Genomic DNA, 19,732 nt, shown 5'->3' with positions numbered 1-19,732 from the left:
TCTCCTACCTTAGGAAAGGGACTCGTCAACGAAGAACCCTAATCAGATAAAATGTCACGCTCTTTCCTCCTGCTTGGAAACTTCACATTTGAAGAGAATCCTGCTTTGTTTACCTTTTGTTTGTTTGATTTGATTGGAAATCTTGCTCAGCTTGTGATTGATTCTGTGAATAGGCAGGAACCAAATTACTACATACCATAACTATTCTATGTGTCAGAAACATAGTCTGATACAATATATGCTTAATATGTTTAGTTGGAAATTAGAGATTATTCAGTGTGCTGGAAACATGACCAATGCATCATGTATTATACTATAATGATACATAGTGTACCAAACCACGATCCCGTATACTGAAAAATTTCCCCATACATATGGACGGGTCAAGCACGCTTGACGTCATCGTTTTTGTATTTTCTGAAATCTTTCATTTTCCTTGCCACAGTTTCCACAAAGAATATGACATGCGGATAAGCCTACCCCATACTACGCTTTCAGTATTGACAAATCAATTTAATTTTTTGGATGTGAAAGTTTCGACTACGTGGAAATGGACCAACAATAATTTAGTTCTAAGCTTATCGTATATGAATCGAGCTAAGACTCAAAAAATATCAATAAATTTTAGTGCAACTAGTACCGGCCGCAAATCAATTTTTAGACCAAAAGAATACTACAGAGAGGGATTTTAGAATTTAGTGACTGGTATCTGTGTAATTAGCATTGGACATCCAAAAAATTAGCAATAAATAAAGAAGGATTCAATATATACAAGAAAAATGATAGTGTGAAAATAAAATTATAATTAAACAAAAAACATGATTGCAAAAGCCTAACAAAATCTCTTTTTTTTTTTTTCATTTTTCCTGTGTTGCAATGTGTTTCTACGAAATTGCTACTGTACTTTCAGCTGCTATGTTATGGTAATGAAGAAGATGCATGCTGCTCCTTACGTCTCTTCTCAGCTGCTATGGCAGCAGCCACATAAAGTGGCAAATGCCGTAGGCTTTCCATTGGGTTCTCGTCGGGAATTTCAGTTGGCCTTTCGTTAGTTTCTGGTGCCAGGGGTGGCACCGTTGCGAATAAGGACTCAATGTCTTTTTATGTGAAGAAAGGCTGGTCTTGGTTCTTCTTGTTCCCGATGAATGCAGTGCTGTTCCGGCTTTTGTTGAGTTTATATATACTCTCTTCAACCGTGTCTTTAACCTAACTCCACAAAATGACTTAGCGTGATTAAATATCGAAAATGCACAGATAATTGTGTTCTCACAAGCACTTTCTAGTAACATGGTAGTGAATCCTAAAACAAGTTGTTCTATAAAACACAAAAGTATCGGAAAGGGAGATGAACATACTATGAAACGATGAGCTATGGTCTTGCTTTTCTGTCTGATTCGATGGACCCGGCTGATTGCTTGTGCTTCTGCTGGATTGAGAAGCGGCTCAACAAGGATAACATGCTTCGCTTCTAGAAGATTGAGGCCGTTGGCTCCATGTTGAATTAAGAGCAGTAACACTTGGAAAGATTTTTGCTCGGGTTTCTGTCCACTTAGCTTGTGATTTCCTTTTGCGATTATCTTTTCTCCTTTGAATTCGCTAATGGCAACTTGCGATTTCCTGTACTTACACAGCAAGCGTATTAGGGAGAAGCAATTCCAAGTTCAGTAAATTTTATCTGCTGTAAATTTGGTAATGGCTACTTACCTTCCTCCTTTCATCCCAATATGTGTAATGTCATTAGCAGGGAAGGATTCTTCTTGTCACTGCTTCAATCTGCACGAGTACCCCGCCCCAAATGAACATTAATCTAAACTTGCTGACACAAACTATACTAATAAAGTGGCAAGGGTCAGCGGGAAATGACGAAGAGGTATGCTAGAGTTCTTATTTGTTTGGTCAGGGAACCGCACTTACAAAATCGAGGATAGATACAACACATACCTTTGTTCCATATGAACCTTGGACCATGACAGATGCTTCAGACATTTCACGACTTTCGGTTGTATGAAGCACAGAAGAAGCACAAGTTTCACTCTGTCCATCATCAGCATGAGCAATGTTTCCAACATCACTATGTTGTCGACATGTTGGGCCTTTTACCCACTTATCATGAACCTTGTTAAGTTGTTATGCCGTTCAGTAATTGCAAACAGGAACAGTTGTGAACTCGAATTAAACGATAGTTAATTAAGAGAATAAAGGAATTATCAGGGAAGAGACGCACCAAGAAAATAATAATAATAATAAAAGGAGGACAGAAGGCAATTAGCAGGCTGGAGACACAGATAGAAGATTGCCACTAATGACTCACGTAAGGTTTCCCAATAGCTACAGTTAGCCTACTGAATCACATTTTTGTTCAACCAAGGAAGGCTCTCGGAGATTTTAGCAGAAGACTGGCGTAAAGATTTTCGGACATACAGACTTGTATAAACTCCTATTTATTAAGGCGATGGTTATATCATGGAGATGGTATGGTGAATACTTACATTTACAGCATGTAAGATGCCCACACGGAAAAACCGTCTTCCGAATGATTAATGGATCTTGACAAACAGGGCATGTTTCTTATCGCCTGTAGGCATGCATCCATTTTTCTGTTCTGTGGATGTTGGAATGGTGACTGCCCCTTCAGCTACCGACGAAGGGTTTGGACTTTCCAACGGCACCTTTTGTTTAGCTTGTACCAGACCCTGGGAACAATAAAAAAGAGTTAGTATCGACTACCGACAGCAGCAACAACAAAGACATTCTATATTTTATAGTTTAACAAGTAGAAAGGTCAGTGCGCAAAGCATACCACCAAAGGGCACACAATTCTGCACCCAAAAGAAAATCTAAATATGAATGGTTAAAAATGGACTTTTGCTTCTACCTTTAAATAACGAAGTTTCCCCTTTGTAACAGACAACGAATTCAAGGACGTGAACTTGTCACTAGTATATAGGACGCTAGCTGAAGGTAATTCTTCTTCACTTAAAGCATCAAGAGCTTTATCATCCTCATCTTCTGCCATGCGCAGTCTTGAGGTTGCCATGTTAATTTCATCATAAGCTTGTACAATTTAAGCTTGGTAAGAAAGAAAAAGGATCATACCTTGCGAAAGCCTAACGGGAATACTATTAGCGGACAATTAGCATCCCAAAGAAAACAGAAGTTTAGCACGAGTAGCCTCCGTTCTGTGATCCATCAACAACAGGAGTTGTTAGTCTCAGAGTTAAATAGTTGCTACTGAAAGAATAGTACAATACAGGACATACCTCTAGAATGTGGAGGTGCTTTGTGGAATCTGATATACCATCCCTCCCTAATTGGGCCTTGCAATGATTTCTTATAACTCCAAGAACAACCTCTAATTCAGATGGAGATTTTGAAACCTATCATCCAAATATGATAAACAGGACAAGTTATAGAAGCTCTATACTTTAGTTTCGGTGCCATTTAAAGTATAAACGAAGGACGGCTGCATTTTATCACCCTTTAAGGATGAACAAAACTAAAAGTGAGATAAAGTGACTGACCACAACTTTTCCAGCATCTCTCTTCTTCGACTCTTTATTAGAATTGGAGATGTTGAATCTTTATGTGGCTGCGACAAATTCTGATAAAAACGATTAAGTTCAGAGTTCTTCTTCTGCAAAGCCACAGCCTCTTCAGCACATGTAGCTGTCCCTCCGCCTACTTTTTCTCTGCGAAAGGGCCTTGCTTCATATTCCTAGTAAGGAAATCAGAAATTGTAAAAACCATGCTAGATTAAGTCATACTGCAAATCAACAAGGATTAAAAAAAAAAAAAAGAATAAGAGTAACAAACCCGGAACAATTCATCTAGTTCAAATAGAACACATAGAGGACCATCGTCATAAGCCTTGCAATTTCGACAATTTCTCACGCGGTGAATATCCCCTTCCTTCGGCTTCTCCATCGTCTGATCAATTTCTAAAAGTCGATCAAGCAACACCTTCCTAGATGCTGCTAATTGGTCTAAACCAGTCTGCATATGATCTTCCTTTGGCCACTTATGCTACGGAAACTATATATCAAAGGGACACAGAATTAATCAGAATCCACAAAATATTAGACAGCTAGACTCAGTTTACTTGAAAGTATTGGAAGCCACAAGCAACATTCTGGAGATACTGTTGAAGAGATAAACAGTGCAAAAGGTCAAATATATGACCCTGCAGTAGATGTGATGTAGCGAACCCAAATGTTAACTTATCGAGACGCAATTCTCAATGACCTCCCATTGTTTAGAGTTGTTACAAGGGCCTCTTCAATCTTTCTGATCAAATCCCTAGAGAGGTCTGTGTTCTTTTCAGCATGAAGAAGGGCTTCCAACCACCAAACTGTACTTCGATCTTTTCTATTGCTGATTGCATTGCAAACCTTCAAAACAGTTTACCTAAATGTTAAAACATATTAAGGAATAAAGCGTTGATCGAAAAAGAACAATATATGGAAAAAATATTCATAAAATTATTAGCCTGCTCAAAACCATGAAAAAGAAAGACAGAGAACTAAAATGAACTACCATCGGTTATTTAGCATAGAATGTCCTAGATAGTAAGATACAAAGTGTGATCTTCTAGACAATACGAAATAGAGGATCATAAAGTGCTACACGGAAGCAGGTACGAAATAGACCTGTTTGTAAGACTTGTTAAACTCTTGTTAAGCCATGGATAGCTTTGAACGAAATGCAGACAAGTACTTCTGCTTAATATTGTCACAGGCTATTCTCAAAGATGCATCACTGAAAGAACTACATGATGCATGGGGCCCATTATCGCATTCTTGGTGAACAGCAGAAGCGTTATCTGATAATTCAGATGTACCTTCAGGCGAGTTACCGGCATCATTCGCAATTTCGTCATTCCCACAAAGTTTTTGCCTCTTCGCTACATGTTGATCACAAGTTTCAATGCCCTGTATCTTGGAGGCCATTTTACTAGAGCTCCCAGGAAACTGTTCTTTTGAAGGGCAGCAGTTTGTTGCCAATGTGAGTATTTCACCAAGATTATGATAAATGTGGATATTCAACAAAGGGTCCAGGCGGAAATCCTCAGAGTGCTCTTCAGCTAAATCCAGCGCTTCCTTGTACAGGGATATAGCTGGAGTGAAATGTTGTTCATGTATAGCTATCCCGGCAAACCCTCCGAAGTGCTTCCTCTCCTGCTACCTTTGTTTTACCTACAAGAATCTACAGAACAAGATCCCATAAAACAAAAGGAATTAATAAAAAAAAGTGCAGGTAATGATGTACAGAAACGTACCATCAGTATTTCCGCCATAGTCATGGGGGACTATTGCAGAGAACGAAGCCCAAAGCTTCATACTTGAGGGTGGCAGCAGGCTTGGCGAAGCTTTAACAGTGTGTTCAGAAGCTTTCCTGCCTCTGCGTGTGTGATGAGTGGATCTGATGAATCATTAGATTCTAAGCATCCAGGAACAGCATGAAAAATATCAGACCTAAGAATTGCATCTTCACATGTAACTTTAGTGTTACTTGTAGACTTAAATGAAGTTGCAAAATAATCATTAACAACCTCTGACTTTTCTTTTCCGAATATCGCCTTTCAAACTGTCAATCACTTCTTGGGCATAACTCACACAAGTTTCGTGTTGCCTTTGGCAAAAGTGTTCTTCTACTGGAGATAAAGTGAGGCAGGAGAGGCATTCCTCCTGAGGAGGAAGCTCCAACTCATCTTCAACATGCACTTTCAAAGATCGCCACATAATTTTCTTGAAATCTTTATGTGCAAATTCCATAGCTGCCACATCTCTCCTCTGAAAAGGCAAATGAAAAAAAATTAAGGAAGTGGTCTGATATACCGTATACTTACATTGAACTCAATGACTGACTAAAACTAATAGGAGAAAGCAAGAACGATATCTTTGGAAAAATCATGAGAAAACACTTACAACCCCAAATGAGTAATAGAAGGATGCGCTCGTGATAAATGGGCGCATTTTTCTTGAGTCAAAGTGTCAAATTGGCTAAAAAGTATACATTAAGCCTTAGATTTTATCTTAATCGTTTCAATTATCTGGCATCTTAGAAATTTTGACAACGGCAGGCATCCACTAGTTTTAGAAAATAATTGAATTGAAACAACGAAGGATGCACCGAACTTCATACCTCATATGGATCTCGTATAATTCAATCCACCACCTAGAACCATCAAATGGGCAGGCATTGAGAAATCGTAGAAGTCCATATATAAGTCATCAAGTTTGCGTTGCACAGGAGTCCCTGTAATGCACCAACGGTGCTTTGCTTACAACCGCATAGCCATTTCTGTGGTCGCAGAAGCATTATTCTCCACCATTTGAGCCTCATCCAAACAAACTCTCCATCAGAATATCCTGGTCAGAACAGTTTGGAACAACAGGGTACCTAAAACAAAATGGCAGGTCATCATCTTGAAAAATACATGTCCAAGAGAAAGTTGCTTCTAAATCAACACAATGATGTTCTAAGGTAAAGCACTGAAGTATGTAAACCCTAATAAGAAAGGAGAAAAAAACCAAGAAAATAAGGCAAATGCTAAACAACTTGAACACTGATCTTTTACAAGAACATGATGGCATTTAAGTACATTTGCTTCAAGAGTTCATGACGAGGGAGCAGCAGTTAATAAAATAAGTGGCTGAAAACTGGGAAATTATTTTTGTACCAAATACGTATCATTCCAAACAAATGATCCTAATGCAAGGGAAAAGATCAATGTTATGCAACATTCTTGCAAGCAATCAGGCAAAGATCTTATACAATGCTTTGAAGAATCCGTACAAACTAGTGTAGCCAATTTTTGAGCAAAGGAAAAAAGAAGAGGCAAGAACATCACAAGTTTTGAAGGAACCTTTTATGGAATCTCATCAAGCGCCGGTCACCTTCATGCCTATCAGAGTCATGTGACAGGTCCTCTTTAAGCACATCATATGTTGTTAACACAATGTCAGCGCTAACAAGTTGACTGATATCAATTTCCGACGCATTTGAAAAAGAAGTCTCCCTCACACCTTCATAGATACATGTTTTTAAAGAACCTGCACGAATATGACTGGGATAATAAGAAAAGTCAGTAGGTACAACATCCGTCATCTGGTGATAAATAATTCATACGCATCTCAAGACCATGTTAAGCAATAAACATGGTCAAAATTGAATCGATTTATCACAAATGAGTCATCTAAGGAGATTGAAGGATAGCATAAGAAATATTTAACAGTTAACAACCCTATCCTTTTGGGATAAATGACAAATCAACTTATGGACTTTAATGCACTCTCTAACAGTGCTGAGATTTGCAAATGCAAGATAGTTAAGACATAAAATATACCGTAAAATTTCAGCATGCCATTGGAGCAAAATAGGAGCCGGACAAATTGTAAGAGTGGCACCAGTAGCCACAGGAGAGGTGGTAGCCTATATTTCCCATCTCTTTCAACTACAGTGGTTGTATTTTTCCTTTTTATGTGCTTCTGAGAGGCCTCACTGGATTTGATGGATTTTCCATCTGCTGAATAACCGACACAGTCTGCATGTTGCCATGCATCGCATATGTCACACAGTACCCATAATCCTGTGTATGACATATTTTCACTCACTGAAATCGCCAGATTGGTGTGTATTCTCGTCCCATTGTAAAATGATCTATCACTATCTCAACAGAAAATGCAGCTTGTGTAGCTTAAACGTTTAATAATGCGATGGCTTTTTTATGTTTCGGTTACTTCATATCGAACTTAGAAATTTTCCTCGAACAAACTCAGTGCTTGCTCCGACCTGCCAAAATTGTTTGATCTTTCAAAAGTAGTAATCCAACATGCCATCGTAGTTTCCATGCCAAGCACATAATTTTATCTGAGGGATAGAAAAAGGTTGCTCATGGTCATGGAAGTGTGATGTAAAATTGTAGCCTTTGTGGCACTTCCTGTTTAATGTCTTTAGGTGATCTTAAGATTCCCAATGTTGTTTCTTGGTGATCTTTTGTTCCTTATATTTTCTTTTGCCGCCCAATGCAGGCCAGAACTCTTCAAATCCGAAGTTACAGATGGATGCGTAGGACGTTCGCAGGGAGACACCTCCCAACAAGAAGACAATGAGCTCGACTCAAGCGACGATGATGGATTTCCTCCACTAGAGGCCAATACAAACAGGAATAAACCAGCTGACTGGAAATCGGATTCCGACTCAGATTCCGGTTCAACATAAGTCAGAATAAGACTTTTGAGTTCAGAAACCGACTCTTTGGGTAGTTTTGCAGTGGATGTAGATGAATCACCAGTGAGGATAACAGTCAAATTTTAATCCAGAATTTTTGTTGGGTTGACTATCTATGTAATCTTGTATTCCAATGCAAATACACAGTAAATGGCAAAAAAAACATTTATCCAAGTTACTTTTACTGCTGTACTTTCTCTTTTACCGTTGGATTGCGATCAAACAGTAGTTTACTACAATTTTCTTAGTTTAAGAGAACGGGAATCATCGTTATACAGAGGCTTCATTTTTAATCACTGTGTCTCAGAGTCAAATTACACTTACAAAATAAAAAATTAAGATTTAAAGAAACATGGCACAAAATAATAGAAAAGCCAGGAGGATCTGGCCTGATCTTCTTTGTACTAGTTTGGTACTGATGTGCTTTTATAAAAAATGGGTATAAAAAAAAGTTGAGCTAAAAAAGGTGTTTGGTAAACACTTAAAAACAACTTATTTTCACAGTAAATGAGCTTATTCAAAATTGAAGCAGTTTTTTTTCAAAATACAGAAATACCAAACCAACCATTTGTGTGGATTCTGGGAATCCTCTAATTACATCCGTTCATACATCGTGCAGTCAGAGTAAATTTTTTTATTCAAAATTGAATATAAACAGTACCTGATAAAAACTAACCGCACAATATACAATAAACGAATGTAATTAAAAAATCTTTGGAATGCTCACAAAAGATAATCCGATGAGAATCCTGTCTCATCTCTTATATAAAAGCGCTTTTAATTGAAGCAGTTCCGGACTGTGAGAAATCTAACGGCGGGAAAGTGGACAAGTCTCAGAACCGCGCCAACAGTGAACAGCCTAGCCACGTGGCGTCCTCTCTTTCACTTACGACTTGTGCAACGTTACACAAAAGTACAAAAAGATTTTTTTTCTCAGCAATTACAGAGCGAGAGTAATTAGCAGGCGCTCACAAGCTGACAGAGAACGACGTCGTGAAAGTTTCCAAATTCCGCTTTGACACTTGCAAATTCCGAGCCCCGATTTAATTTCCAGAAATTTTGGTAATTTCTTTGTTTTTATAGGTGAAGAGATGGCTGTTTCGATGGTCTCAGCCGTGAGAGGCGGTCGTTTGCCGGCACTTCACCGTCATCACGGCCGTCAGATGATTCTGAGCTCCTCCTCCTCGTCGATTATTGGTAGTTGGGGTTCGTTAAAATCATCGAAGCAGCTTAATTGCAGCTCAAACTCAAAGGGCTTCACTCTCTTTGCCCGTTACTCTCAAGCTCAGGATCTTTACTCCTCCCGCCTTCAAGGTTCTTAATTTCTCTCTCCCTTTGGCTTTTGAATTTTGGGTTTGAATCTTGGTTTCTGGGTTTATCTCAAGCTTAAATCTTTATTTGATTTGTGGGTTTTTTTGATAATTTATTTGTTACCCATGCGAACAAAATAGTAGATTATACTTCTGCTAATGGTTATGTTCTGCTCACATTGATATTTTTAATCATGAAGATGTGAACTTCTTGGTGTTTTGCTTAATGGGTACCTCGAAAAATGTTCATTTTTTCACTTCTTTTAGTGAGTGGTTGGCTGTTGCTTTTTTCATGGATGTACAGAAGTGAAACTTAGGTGTAAAAACTGCTGAAGCAGAAGTACAACTCTTCTGTTTGGCAGACAGTTATCCATTAGTTGCATCACCTCTCAGAGTGAGAAGGAAACTTTGATTTGCGCCTTTGTTTAGACCCGGGCATGGGCATCTGTGTTCTTTAGGCTTGAATTCTTTTCTTTCTTGATCACTCTATTCGTTTGAGGTTTTAAGATGAAGCTGGAATTTCATGTCTTTACCAGATAGGTTTCAAGACTTGCCTAAACTGGTGGAGGACATTCTCCAAACATCAGTAAGCACAGGCCCACGCGGCGCTCTTAGGATGGTCCAGGGTATTCAGGCGTTTATTGGGGTTGGGGGGGAGTGGCTTGCCGACGTATCAAAGGTAACAGGAACTTCAATTTTTATGGTTTTACTTTCTTTATGCAATAGACTTTGTTTCCTACTGCTCAAGTCTTTCCTTTTAGTTATATTTTTTTCGGGTTTTCTCATTTTTTATTCTGTACACGAGCATTTGATTGTTGCATTGCTTGCTTGGCCATCACCTTGTGCAATTGCCAATTGAAAGGGTTCAATGACAACATGTGTTTGTTATAACCAATTCCAATAACTTGGATTAAGATTTCACTCAATTGAGTGTTCTGTTAACACCTAGGCATCCGTTAACACTGCCCCTTTTATCTGAATAAGCAAACTCTTCAGGAGTATACTTGTAAATGACCCTACCTTTTGTCTGTAGTCAGCAAACTCATCTGCCGGATTACCAACGCAACTGCAGCTTGGATTGGTGTCCCCCCTTTATTTGAGGAGATTGTTTGAGCGCATGGGGGCAACCTACGTTAAGTTGGGTCAGGTATATCTTGTTTTTATTCTTAGTTTTTTGATTGCTACTCCATAAGTTTGTTCATTATATCCAGTGTAAACTAGCAAATGATTATTATTTTACTTTACTATCTTTATTCATTCAATGTACACAATCACTAATGCTATGCTATTTACAAATGATAGTTCATTGCATCTGCACCAACATTGTTCCCACCAGAATATGTTGAAGAATTTCAGAACTGCTTTGACAGAACTCCTGCAGTACCCTTTGCGGAGATTCAAGCAATCTTGCGACAGGAATTGGGGAGACCAATTGACAGTGTTTATGAATATGTTGACCCAACCCCGCTTGCTTCAGCCTCAATAGCACAAGTTCTTTTCTCTTCCTATCAAATTTCTTATGTTCCTCAATCATTCTGTAAGCTTAGTAATAAGATTTGTGATATATTATGTTTAGGTTCATGCTGCAAGGCTAAGAGGCTCCCAAGAAGATGTAGTTATAAAGATCTTGAAACCCGGAATAGAAGATATGTTGGTTGCAGATCTAAATTTTATCTACATTGTTGTCCGCATTTTGGAATTCTTGAGTCCTGATATAAGCCGCGCTTCATTGGTATGTGGACAAAAATTTCTGCAGTTGTAACAATTGACTTTGACTCTTATTGTGGATGACAAGCATAAGCATACTAATTATTTTCGTACTCTTTAAATCATTTACACTGCCAATTTCTTTAGTTACAAGTTTTATTCTGTGAAAGCACAAACATTTAAGCTGATTGTGTAATTATTAGTATCCTTTGGACTCTATGAGTAGTGAAATAATTTGGGACAATGTCAGCATCTTTGATGCTTGTTCTTCTATCCTGCCTTGCTCAAAAGAATAAATGTCCATCTAGTATGCATTCATGTGTTGCGAAATGATGGTGGATAGAAGTTTCCCTTGTAATCTGTTCATCGTTTCAGTAGGTTGGTATCGTGCAAGATATACGGGAGTCCGTGCTTGAAGAAGTTGATTTCTATAAGGAGGCTGCAAACATTGAGTCCTTTAGGAGATATTTAGAAGCCATGGGACTCACAAGGCAGGCTACGGCTCCAAAAGTGTATCACCAATGCAGCAGCAAACGAGTTTTAACAATGGAGAGGCTGTACGGAGTTCCTCTTACTGACTTAAACAGTATAAGTTCCTTTGTCTCTAATCCGGAGACCAGTCTCATAACTGCCCTTAATGTGTGGTAGGACTTGAATATTTTATCCACCATTCAGTGCTTGTAGTTTTTGTGTTCATTTATTTGTCAAAATTTTTACCTTGTCGCTTGTTATGAAATGTCTCTGTAGGTTTGGTAGTTTGCTTGCCTGTGAAAGCTTCCACGCAGATGTGCATGCAGGGAACCTGTGGTTGTTGCGCGATGGCCGCATTGGGTTTCTTGATTTTGGTATTCATACATCTTCATGCACTAATTGTACTCATTGCTTACTTATAGTTCTAATTGTCTGTCGTATTTTTTTTTTTCAATGTTTCATTTGCTTATACAATATCTGCACATATGACTAAAGGTTTATACCTTATATAATATATACTATGCAGAAAAAGACTTGCCTAATGTTTGTTCTTTAACAACTGTGCATAGTCCCAAGATGCAGTACCTACCATTTGCTTGAAAGTTTTAGAAGTTCTCTGTATTTGTCCAATCTTTCAAATGTTATTGAAGTATTTTTGCTTGCGTTTGACTTAAATTTACAGGAATTGTTGGCCGTATATCCCCAAAAACATGGGGTGCCATGGAAATCTTTTTGGCATCAATTGCAGCTGAAGAATATGAATCAATGGCATCTGCGCTGATTGAAATGGGTGCTACAGACACAAATGTTGATACTAAGGCCTTTGCAAGAGACTTGGAAAAGATGTTCTCATCAATAAAGGCAAGCATTTAATTCAGGAGTTTGCTGATTGTGTTTTGCTTTCCAAAAAGGTTAATTTTTCGGTCTGTACTTGTTCTGAGACCATTTCAGAGCTAAGGGAAATTCATGTTTAGCAGAATGGTGCAGCCAAAAGATACCCCTTTTCCTTGCCCTTAAATATTGTGCTGTTTAAAAGAATTCAAACTGAAAGAGGTGTGTTGAATCGGAAGTGGCAATAGCCGGATTTAGAATGTAGAACGGAAGTGGCTAAATCAGCTTATTGATAACAATCACATTTGCTTCTTACAACTCCTCATGTGCAGGATTTGGATACTGAAGTAGTCATAGCAACTGCCAGGGAGCCATCAACGAATGCAACTGCAGTCTCTGCTAATCTAGTTGTTGATGAGAGACAAATGAATGCACTTTTTCTCGATGTGGTACGCTGTTGACTCCCTTTAGGTTTACATGCCTGCATGATTTAGCGCTGCTTCTGTAGCTTATGCCATCTTTTGGCAAATTGTTCTGAAGCCACGAACTGCTCGCATGTTCTTATTTCAGATTCGGGTTAGTGAATCATATGGATTGAAATTTCCACGAGAGTTTGCACTTCTCCTGAAGCAGCTTTTGTATTTTGATCGGTACACCCGTTTGTTGGCCCCGAACTTGAATATGCTCCAAGACCAAAGGATTTCCATCGCTTCTAATCGAAGAACCAACTACAGGAACAATTTCAGATGAACCTAGGAAGTGCAGATGCAGCTTCTTGTAGGTTGTGTAAATGTAAATAAAAAGTTCTCCAGCATTCGGAGGTACATTCAATAGGAACGATATCGAGAACAAGAAGAATATTGTACTCCACTATACGAAAGCAAAGCGTGTATCGTTTTTTGTTTGGAATTGATCATATCAGATTCTTCTCCTTTTTTTTTTTTTTTTTTTTTTGTTGAGAAGAAACTATAACAATTTATGAAAAAAAGAAAAGTGAAATACATAGAAGTGGATAAGAAATCCACCAAGAACAGAACAAGAAAATCTCTCAAGAGGATCTGATTACAAGCAGGAAAACCTCAACCAAATCACTTTACGACTGCTAACAAATCCTACAGTATGTGAGAAAGAGAGTAATTCTTAAAATCATTCGAAACTGAAGCCCAGAGGGCTGCCCAATATCTTACTCTTCCCCATAGATCTGCTACCCCCACACCAGTATAATCCTCAAAAATTCTTTTGTTACGCTCCAACCAAATGTTCCAAAAAACTGCCGACACCAGACAGCCCCACAAAGCTTTAGCTTTCCTCCCAATTCCTAGAGCCTAAAAATTGGTACTTAGAAGCTCGAAACAACCCTTTGGAACGACCCAACTAACTCTAACCTCCTGAAACAATTTCCACCACAGTTGAATCGTGTAAGAACAATGAAGAAAAATGTGGTTGACACTCTCCTCCTTCGCTTTACACAAACTGCACCAATGGGGAGAGAAGCAAATAAAAGGGCTTCTCCTTTAAATTTGATCACAAGTGTTGAGAGATTCTTCTCCTATTTTATGTATGGTTTTATGTATAGTTGCACAGGATATGCTGCATATAAACAAATAAATGAAATAGAAATCTCTGGTAAACTCGTATATACACACAACGATCGAAAACTTGATTTCTACATCTGACATATACTCACTCGTGGGATATACTATATCAGAAAGAACGAAAGAAGAGTCCTTTCGCGAAAAACTTTCAAGTCCTAACATGTAGATATGGCAAAAATACGGCAATGTCTGTGTTCGAATCACTTCCCGGAAACCTTTGCTTCCGTCAGGGTTCTGTTCACTTTCTCCGACTTTGCAATGCTTCAGGGTCCGGTATGTGAGACGAATAAGTTCTTCCATTTGAGAAGAATCCTCGGAGCTTCGTGTTATCATACTCTGAGAAATCTGTTACTTCCTTGACCCTCTAATCACCTGGCTTGGCGAAGCATAGCCCATGAGTTTATGAAGTGGTGAACTCGACTTTGCTGGCAGCTCCTCGATTTCTGAGGATAACGACGGTCTTGCTGGCACAAATGTTTCAATTGGATTCTTATCTTTGTTCCGAGACTGTCTCAAAACAAGCTCCTTCCTCTCTTTCATTTGATCCAATGAAGTATATGACATATTCCGGTTTTTTGAATCGCCTCGGGGAGAGTTGGAGGGTGCGAGAGCTCCTGGATCACCGTCAGTAGAGTAACCGTTGTAGTAAGAGGGTCCGTAACCATAATCATCCGAACATGAAACGGTATCTGCATGTTGAGCCAAGTTACCGCCATTAGCGGCAGCATTATAGTCGCCAACCTCACTCGGAGGAGGGGCTATAGCATTCTGTTCATAGGGGACAATATGCGATCTCTTTCGGAGCGAAAATCTGAGCACCTCCAAGCAAGCCCCACATCGAAGTCTATGGTATCTCCTTTTGAAAAGGAGAAAATCTGCAGGTATCTGCAGTAGTTTTGAGCAGTTGTAACAAGTTATGATAGGGGCTCCACCTGCTATGGGTCGGAAATGTCGCTTAGCCAAATGTTGTTTCTGTCTGTAAAGCTTATTCACATCATGCCTTTGGTGCCTCAGATCATCAGACATTGTTTCACGGCCCCAAAGAGGAAAATCAGATTCCACATACTGTTCGGGGGTTGAAGGATGAGACTCGTCATAGGATGTCCAGCAACTGTGACCAGGGTGAACCCTACATAACCCATTGTTGCAGCAACGAACGGGTTGAGGCAAAGGTGCTGAGCACTGCCAGTCTTGGGGTTCATAGTGCAAATATGAAGAATCAGCTTGGTGCCTGCTGGTTGTTGCCTCACTTGAGAAAGGTATACGCATGTTTTTACAGTGGTGTTCGGGGGGATAGTGGCTGCCTGCCATGTGTCTTCTCAGATACCTCTGATAGTTTGGATCATGATAGAGTTCCTCCTCGGATGCCTCATAATCACGGTACTGGGCCATGCTCTTCTCCTTCCAAGTGGCTCCTCTCGCATCCCTTCCACTCGCCTTTCCATTCAAATTGTTAACTTGGTCCTGCAGTTCATAAACCATTCTCAATAGTGTCCTCTTGTCCTCCACAGACATTTCAGATGATTGGTAGCCTGAATTGTGCTGGTACTCGTTATGCAGTTGATTTGTAAGGCCTCTATTTTTGTATCCGCCTTGGGAAACTCTTCGACGGAATGCCATCCTAGACATATATTCATCACTCTGCAATCTATTCCAATCTTGGCTTGGATGGCCTTGTCTTCTAGGTGGCAGTAATGCATCTTGATCCCACTTTCTGTATTTCATCGCATGATCATTCTTCACAGGCAAATTTGACCAGGGATCCCTTGCTTGACGTTGCAATCCTGGATCTCTAGTCATCATGCTATTCGCCATGAATTTATCCCTTCGGATTCTTTCTTCAGAATGAACAATGTTTGAACGTGTATTTCGGTTGAAGAACTGATCATCCATGCCATCATAAGAAGAAACACTGGCATCATAAGCATGATGACTTCTATTTGCTGGGGACCTCGACAGATCTCTAGGTGCACCGCTAAGCTCAAGGCTGGGGAAGAACTCCGTATTTCCAAATGCATCAGGAGACCCTACATGATCAAAGCCTTTGGAAAAAGCACTATTCTGAGGTTCCTTCAGTTGCCCATTAGGAGAAGATGTCAGGGAATCCGCCGCAATGCTTTCCCTTACCGCCATATGAGCAGTAACATCAAAGCCATTAGGAACACTATTCCGAGGTTCCACCTGTTGTTCATTGTGAGAAGATTCAAAGGAATCTGATGAAATGATTTCCCGTGCGGCCATATGAGCAGCAACAATTGAACTATTTCCCCTCACTTCTCCCTGATTTACAGTATTTGAGCTCTGGAAATCAGAATCAATCTCCTTGTTGATGCCTACGTCCACATTTGTTTCTCCTAAAGGTGAGCTCTCATCATTCGTTGATACTTCTGCACCTTTTCGTGTTTTTGGTAATGTCTCCTTAACTGCGTCACGTGCAAACTCAGTCGATGAACAAAATTCATTGGAAACTTCAAGTTTCTCACTATCAAAATCACGAGAATCATTTTGATCACTCTGATTATTTTGGTCTTCATTTGGTAAGTTTATATCTCCAGCTTGTTCATGATCACAATCTTCAGAAGACTCATTGGGACCCTTCATACTGGTTTGATCTGAAGTGCACTCTCCTGAGTCTGGAAGAGTAGCGCCATGATTTGAGCTGCCAAATTCCTTGTCATCAGAAGACTTGATTTCACTCTTCTTATTGTCTTGTTCTGAGAAGCATTTTCCCGAGTCAGGAAAAGTTGCCTCAGGACTTGAGCTGCTAAGCTGCTTGCCTTCTGAAGGTTCACTTAGATCCCTCTCATTGTTTTGGTCCAGTAAACATTCTCCCGAGTCAGGAAAAGTAGATTTTGGACTTGAGCTGCTAAATTTGTTGCCTTCTGAAGACTTAATCTGCTCCTTCTCATTGTTTAGGTCCGAGAAACATTCTCCTTGAACAGTAGCCTTAGGACTTAAGCTGCTGGATTCATTACCTTCTGAAGATTTACTAATGACAGGATTATCTGTCTCATTGTTGTGATCTGAAGCGCATTCTCCTGACTTTGAAAGACTTGCATTATGACCTGAGGTGCTAGATCCTTCGTCTTCGGAAGACTTATCTTCACTCTTCTCCTTGTTTTGGTCCGAAAAGTATTCTCCTGGGTTTGAAAGACTTGCATTTTGAGTTGAGATGCTAGATTCTTTGACTTCAGAAGACTTATCTTCACTCTTCTCGTTGTTTTGGTCCGAAGAGTATCTTCCTGGCTCAAGAAAAGTAAGCTCACGAGTACTTGGGCTGCTAGATTCGTTGTCTTCTGAAGATTTACCCCGATCCCCCTCGTCGTTTTGTTCTGGAAGAGCTGCATTATTACTCGAGCTGCTAGATTTCTTTTCTTCGGAAGGCTTGTCTTCATTCTTCTCATTGTTTTGGTTCGAAAAGAAATTTCCTGATTCAGGATAAGTAGCCTTAGGAGTACTTGAGGTGCTAGACTCGTTGCCTTCTGACGACTTCTTCTGATCCCTCTCATTCTCTTGGTCTCCAGGAGCTGCATTATGGCTCGAGCTGCTAGATTTCTCTTCTTCGGAAGGCTTGTCTTCATCCTTCTCATTGTTTTGGTTCGAAAAGCAATTTCCTGATTCAGGATAAGTAGCCTTAGGAGTACTTGAGGTGCTAGACTCGCTGCCTTCAGACGACTTCTTCTGATCCCTCGCATTCTCTTGGTCTGAAGAGCATTCTCCGGATTCAGAAAGAGTTGCATTACGAGCTGAACTTCTGGACTTTTTATCTTCAGAAGCGTGATCCAAACGAATCCTCTGAGCTGCCTCAGTGTCATTTAAGCTAGCGCTCTTGCTTCTCAATCCATTTACTCGAGCTTTTGCTGCATTCAGAAGGATGATTTAGGAAACTAATTCGAACAATGAAGTAAAAAACTGAGTAACAATATGTCGAAGTAGTTATCTATAAAACTGCAGGTGAAAAAAAAGAGAGCTCAATTACTCCGAAGGTTGAATCAACAGACAGAAATGAGATTGGTCCAACATGCGATTTCCCATATTAAACAAACTAAGAAATCGAAGAACACAATCTCGCCAATGTGGGGTTAGGCCGGTTGGCCAGGTCCCATGCACCCGAGTTCAAATCCCTCGTCAATAAATTGTAGTAGTTTAGAATAGAATATCGCCTTGTCAACCAAAATATCGCGGAAAATCCCAATAGCTGATTCCTTCCTTCTCTACACATGTATCATAGTTTTTTTTTTTTTTTTTTTTTCTTTTCTTTTTGAGTACATCAGGAAAGGGGAGTTGGGCTAAGCCAGACAATGAGCAACCTAATTTAGTATTGAATTCGCTATTCACGAGATTCGAACTTAAGACCTCTAAGACCTCTGGGTTTCAAGTGAAGAGGAATACCAGACCATAGTTATAAGTACAACCAAGTAGTTAGCAAATTAAATCTGTGAGATGGTTTGAGTTTAATACCTTGGAGAGTGACACCACATCCGCCGCACTTGTAGACCGGAATATCCGGCAACTCGGCAAGAAGCTGCCGGCATTTCGGACATCGTACAAGTCGAACATTTGCTGTCAGTTCAGGAGACATCTTTGCCCAACACAAACGAAAGGGCTTCCAGTTCCAGCAAAAAAGTCTCAAACTTCGAAGGAAGCTATAGAATTTCAAACACCATCTGCAACACAAAGAGAAGGGTGTCCAGTTCCAACAAATTCTCCAAAAAACTAAAAGCGTTTTTCTAAGATCCATGAAACAACAACAAGAATAACAAAAAAAAACATAAAAACAGGAACATTCCAAGCTAGAATTTGAGGAAATTAAGGAAGCAGTACCTGAAGAAGCAAAACCTCAGACTTCGGAGAGATCCAAAAGAGAGAGACAGACAGAAAAAAGGCAGTGAATTTGTTTGTCTGTTTGGTTTTCATGAAATGGGTGAAGAAGGCAAGGCAAATGGAAGTGTTTGGCAAAAACGTTGAAAACAAAAGCAAATAAAAAAATCTTATCTTTGGTGTGTACTGTTTGGCAAAGCTCGTCAAAGTCTTGGGAGTGCGTGAAGGGGTAAGTCTGTGATTTTCCAAGCAGAGGAATCGATGAGGATTTGGAATTGGTCTTCTGCTTTTTTCGTGGTGAAGAAGCTTCTTCCTGGTCAGATCACCGCTGACCGTGAGAAACCCGGTCAAGCTCAAAGACTGACTACAGAGAAGAGAGAGAAGATAGAGAGATGAGTGATACCTCCGCCCGCCGTATTAAAGCGTCCGTCTTGACGTGTCATCTTGTTATTAACTCCGAGATTGAGAGAAGATAGAGAGATGAGTGATACCTCTGCCCGCCGTATTTAAAGCGTCCGTCTTGACATGTCATCTTGTTACTAACTCCGAGATTAACTTACTTGATACGGAAGTATCAAGGTTGCGAGAAATTCTCGTGCTCAGTCGGAGAACTATGTCATCCGAATACCCACACACAAACTAGTGAGCCCCCTGTAATTATAGCAAAGATTATCTCTTGGTACTAAAACATAGTTCGAGATGCGTAACCTCGCCAATAAATATTTGTTACTTGCAACCATTTAATACGGTTGTTACGTGGTGTCTTTG

The 19,732-nt window shown here is 39.7% G+C and overlaps 2 protein-coding genes and 1 pseudogene across 2 annotated transcripts; 1 reads left to right on the top strand and 2 right to left on the bottom strand.

The window, feature by feature from the left end:
* Nucleotides 1-551: 551 nt before the first annotated feature.
* Nucleotides 552-7,838, bottom strand: LOC103953820 (annotated as a pseudogene).
* Nucleotides 7,839-9,171: 1,333 nt separating this feature from the next.
* LOC103953728 (uncharacterized aarF domain-containing protein kinase At5g05200, chloroplastic) lies at nucleotides 9,172-13,464 on the top strand. The gene is made up of 10 exons (XM_009365510.3): nucleotides 9,172-9,543; nucleotides 10,076-10,218; nucleotides 10,573-10,686; nucleotides 10,842-11,030; nucleotides 11,116-11,271; nucleotides 11,625-11,890; nucleotides 11,994-12,091; nucleotides 12,400-12,578; nucleotides 12,881-12,997; nucleotides 13,119-13,464. Exons 1-10 carry the CDS (start codon nucleotides 9,321-9,323, stop codon nucleotides 13,296-13,298), a joined length of 1,665 nt encoding a protein of 554 aa, XP_009363785.2. The 5' UTR covers nucleotides 9,172-9,320; the 3' UTR covers nucleotides 13,299-13,464.
* Nucleotides 13,465-14,157: 693 nt separating this feature from the next.
* On the bottom strand, nucleotides 14,158-19,430 carry LOC103953727 (serine/threonine-protein kinase fray2). Its single transcript, XM_018649034.2, has 3 exons — nucleotides 18,968-19,430; nucleotides 18,605-18,810; nucleotides 14,158-18,003 (listed from the first exon to the last, which is right to left on the bottom strand). The coding sequence occupies exons 2-3, from the start codon at nucleotides 18,723-18,725 to the stop codon at nucleotides 14,492-14,494; spliced, it is 3,633 nt and encodes a 1,210-aa protein (XP_018504550.1). The 5' UTR covers nucleotides 18,726-18,810; nucleotides 18,968-19,430; the 3' UTR covers nucleotides 14,158-14,491.
* Between the last annotated feature and the right edge of the window lie 302 nt (nucleotides 19,431-19,732).

Source organism: the organism of the source record quoted next, unplaced genomic scaffold (genome assembly GCF_019419815.1).
Source record: "Pyrus x bretschneideri cultivar Hongxiangsu unplaced genomic scaffold, Pyrus_bretschneideri_v1 Contig4, whole genome shotgun sequence".
Taxonomy (NCBI): Eukaryota; Viridiplantae; Streptophyta; class Magnoliopsida; order Rosales; family Rosaceae; genus Pyrus; species Pyrus x bretschneideri.
The sequence above is the reverse complement of the archived record's forward strand: the minus strand, read 5'-3'. Positions and strand labels throughout refer to the sequence as shown.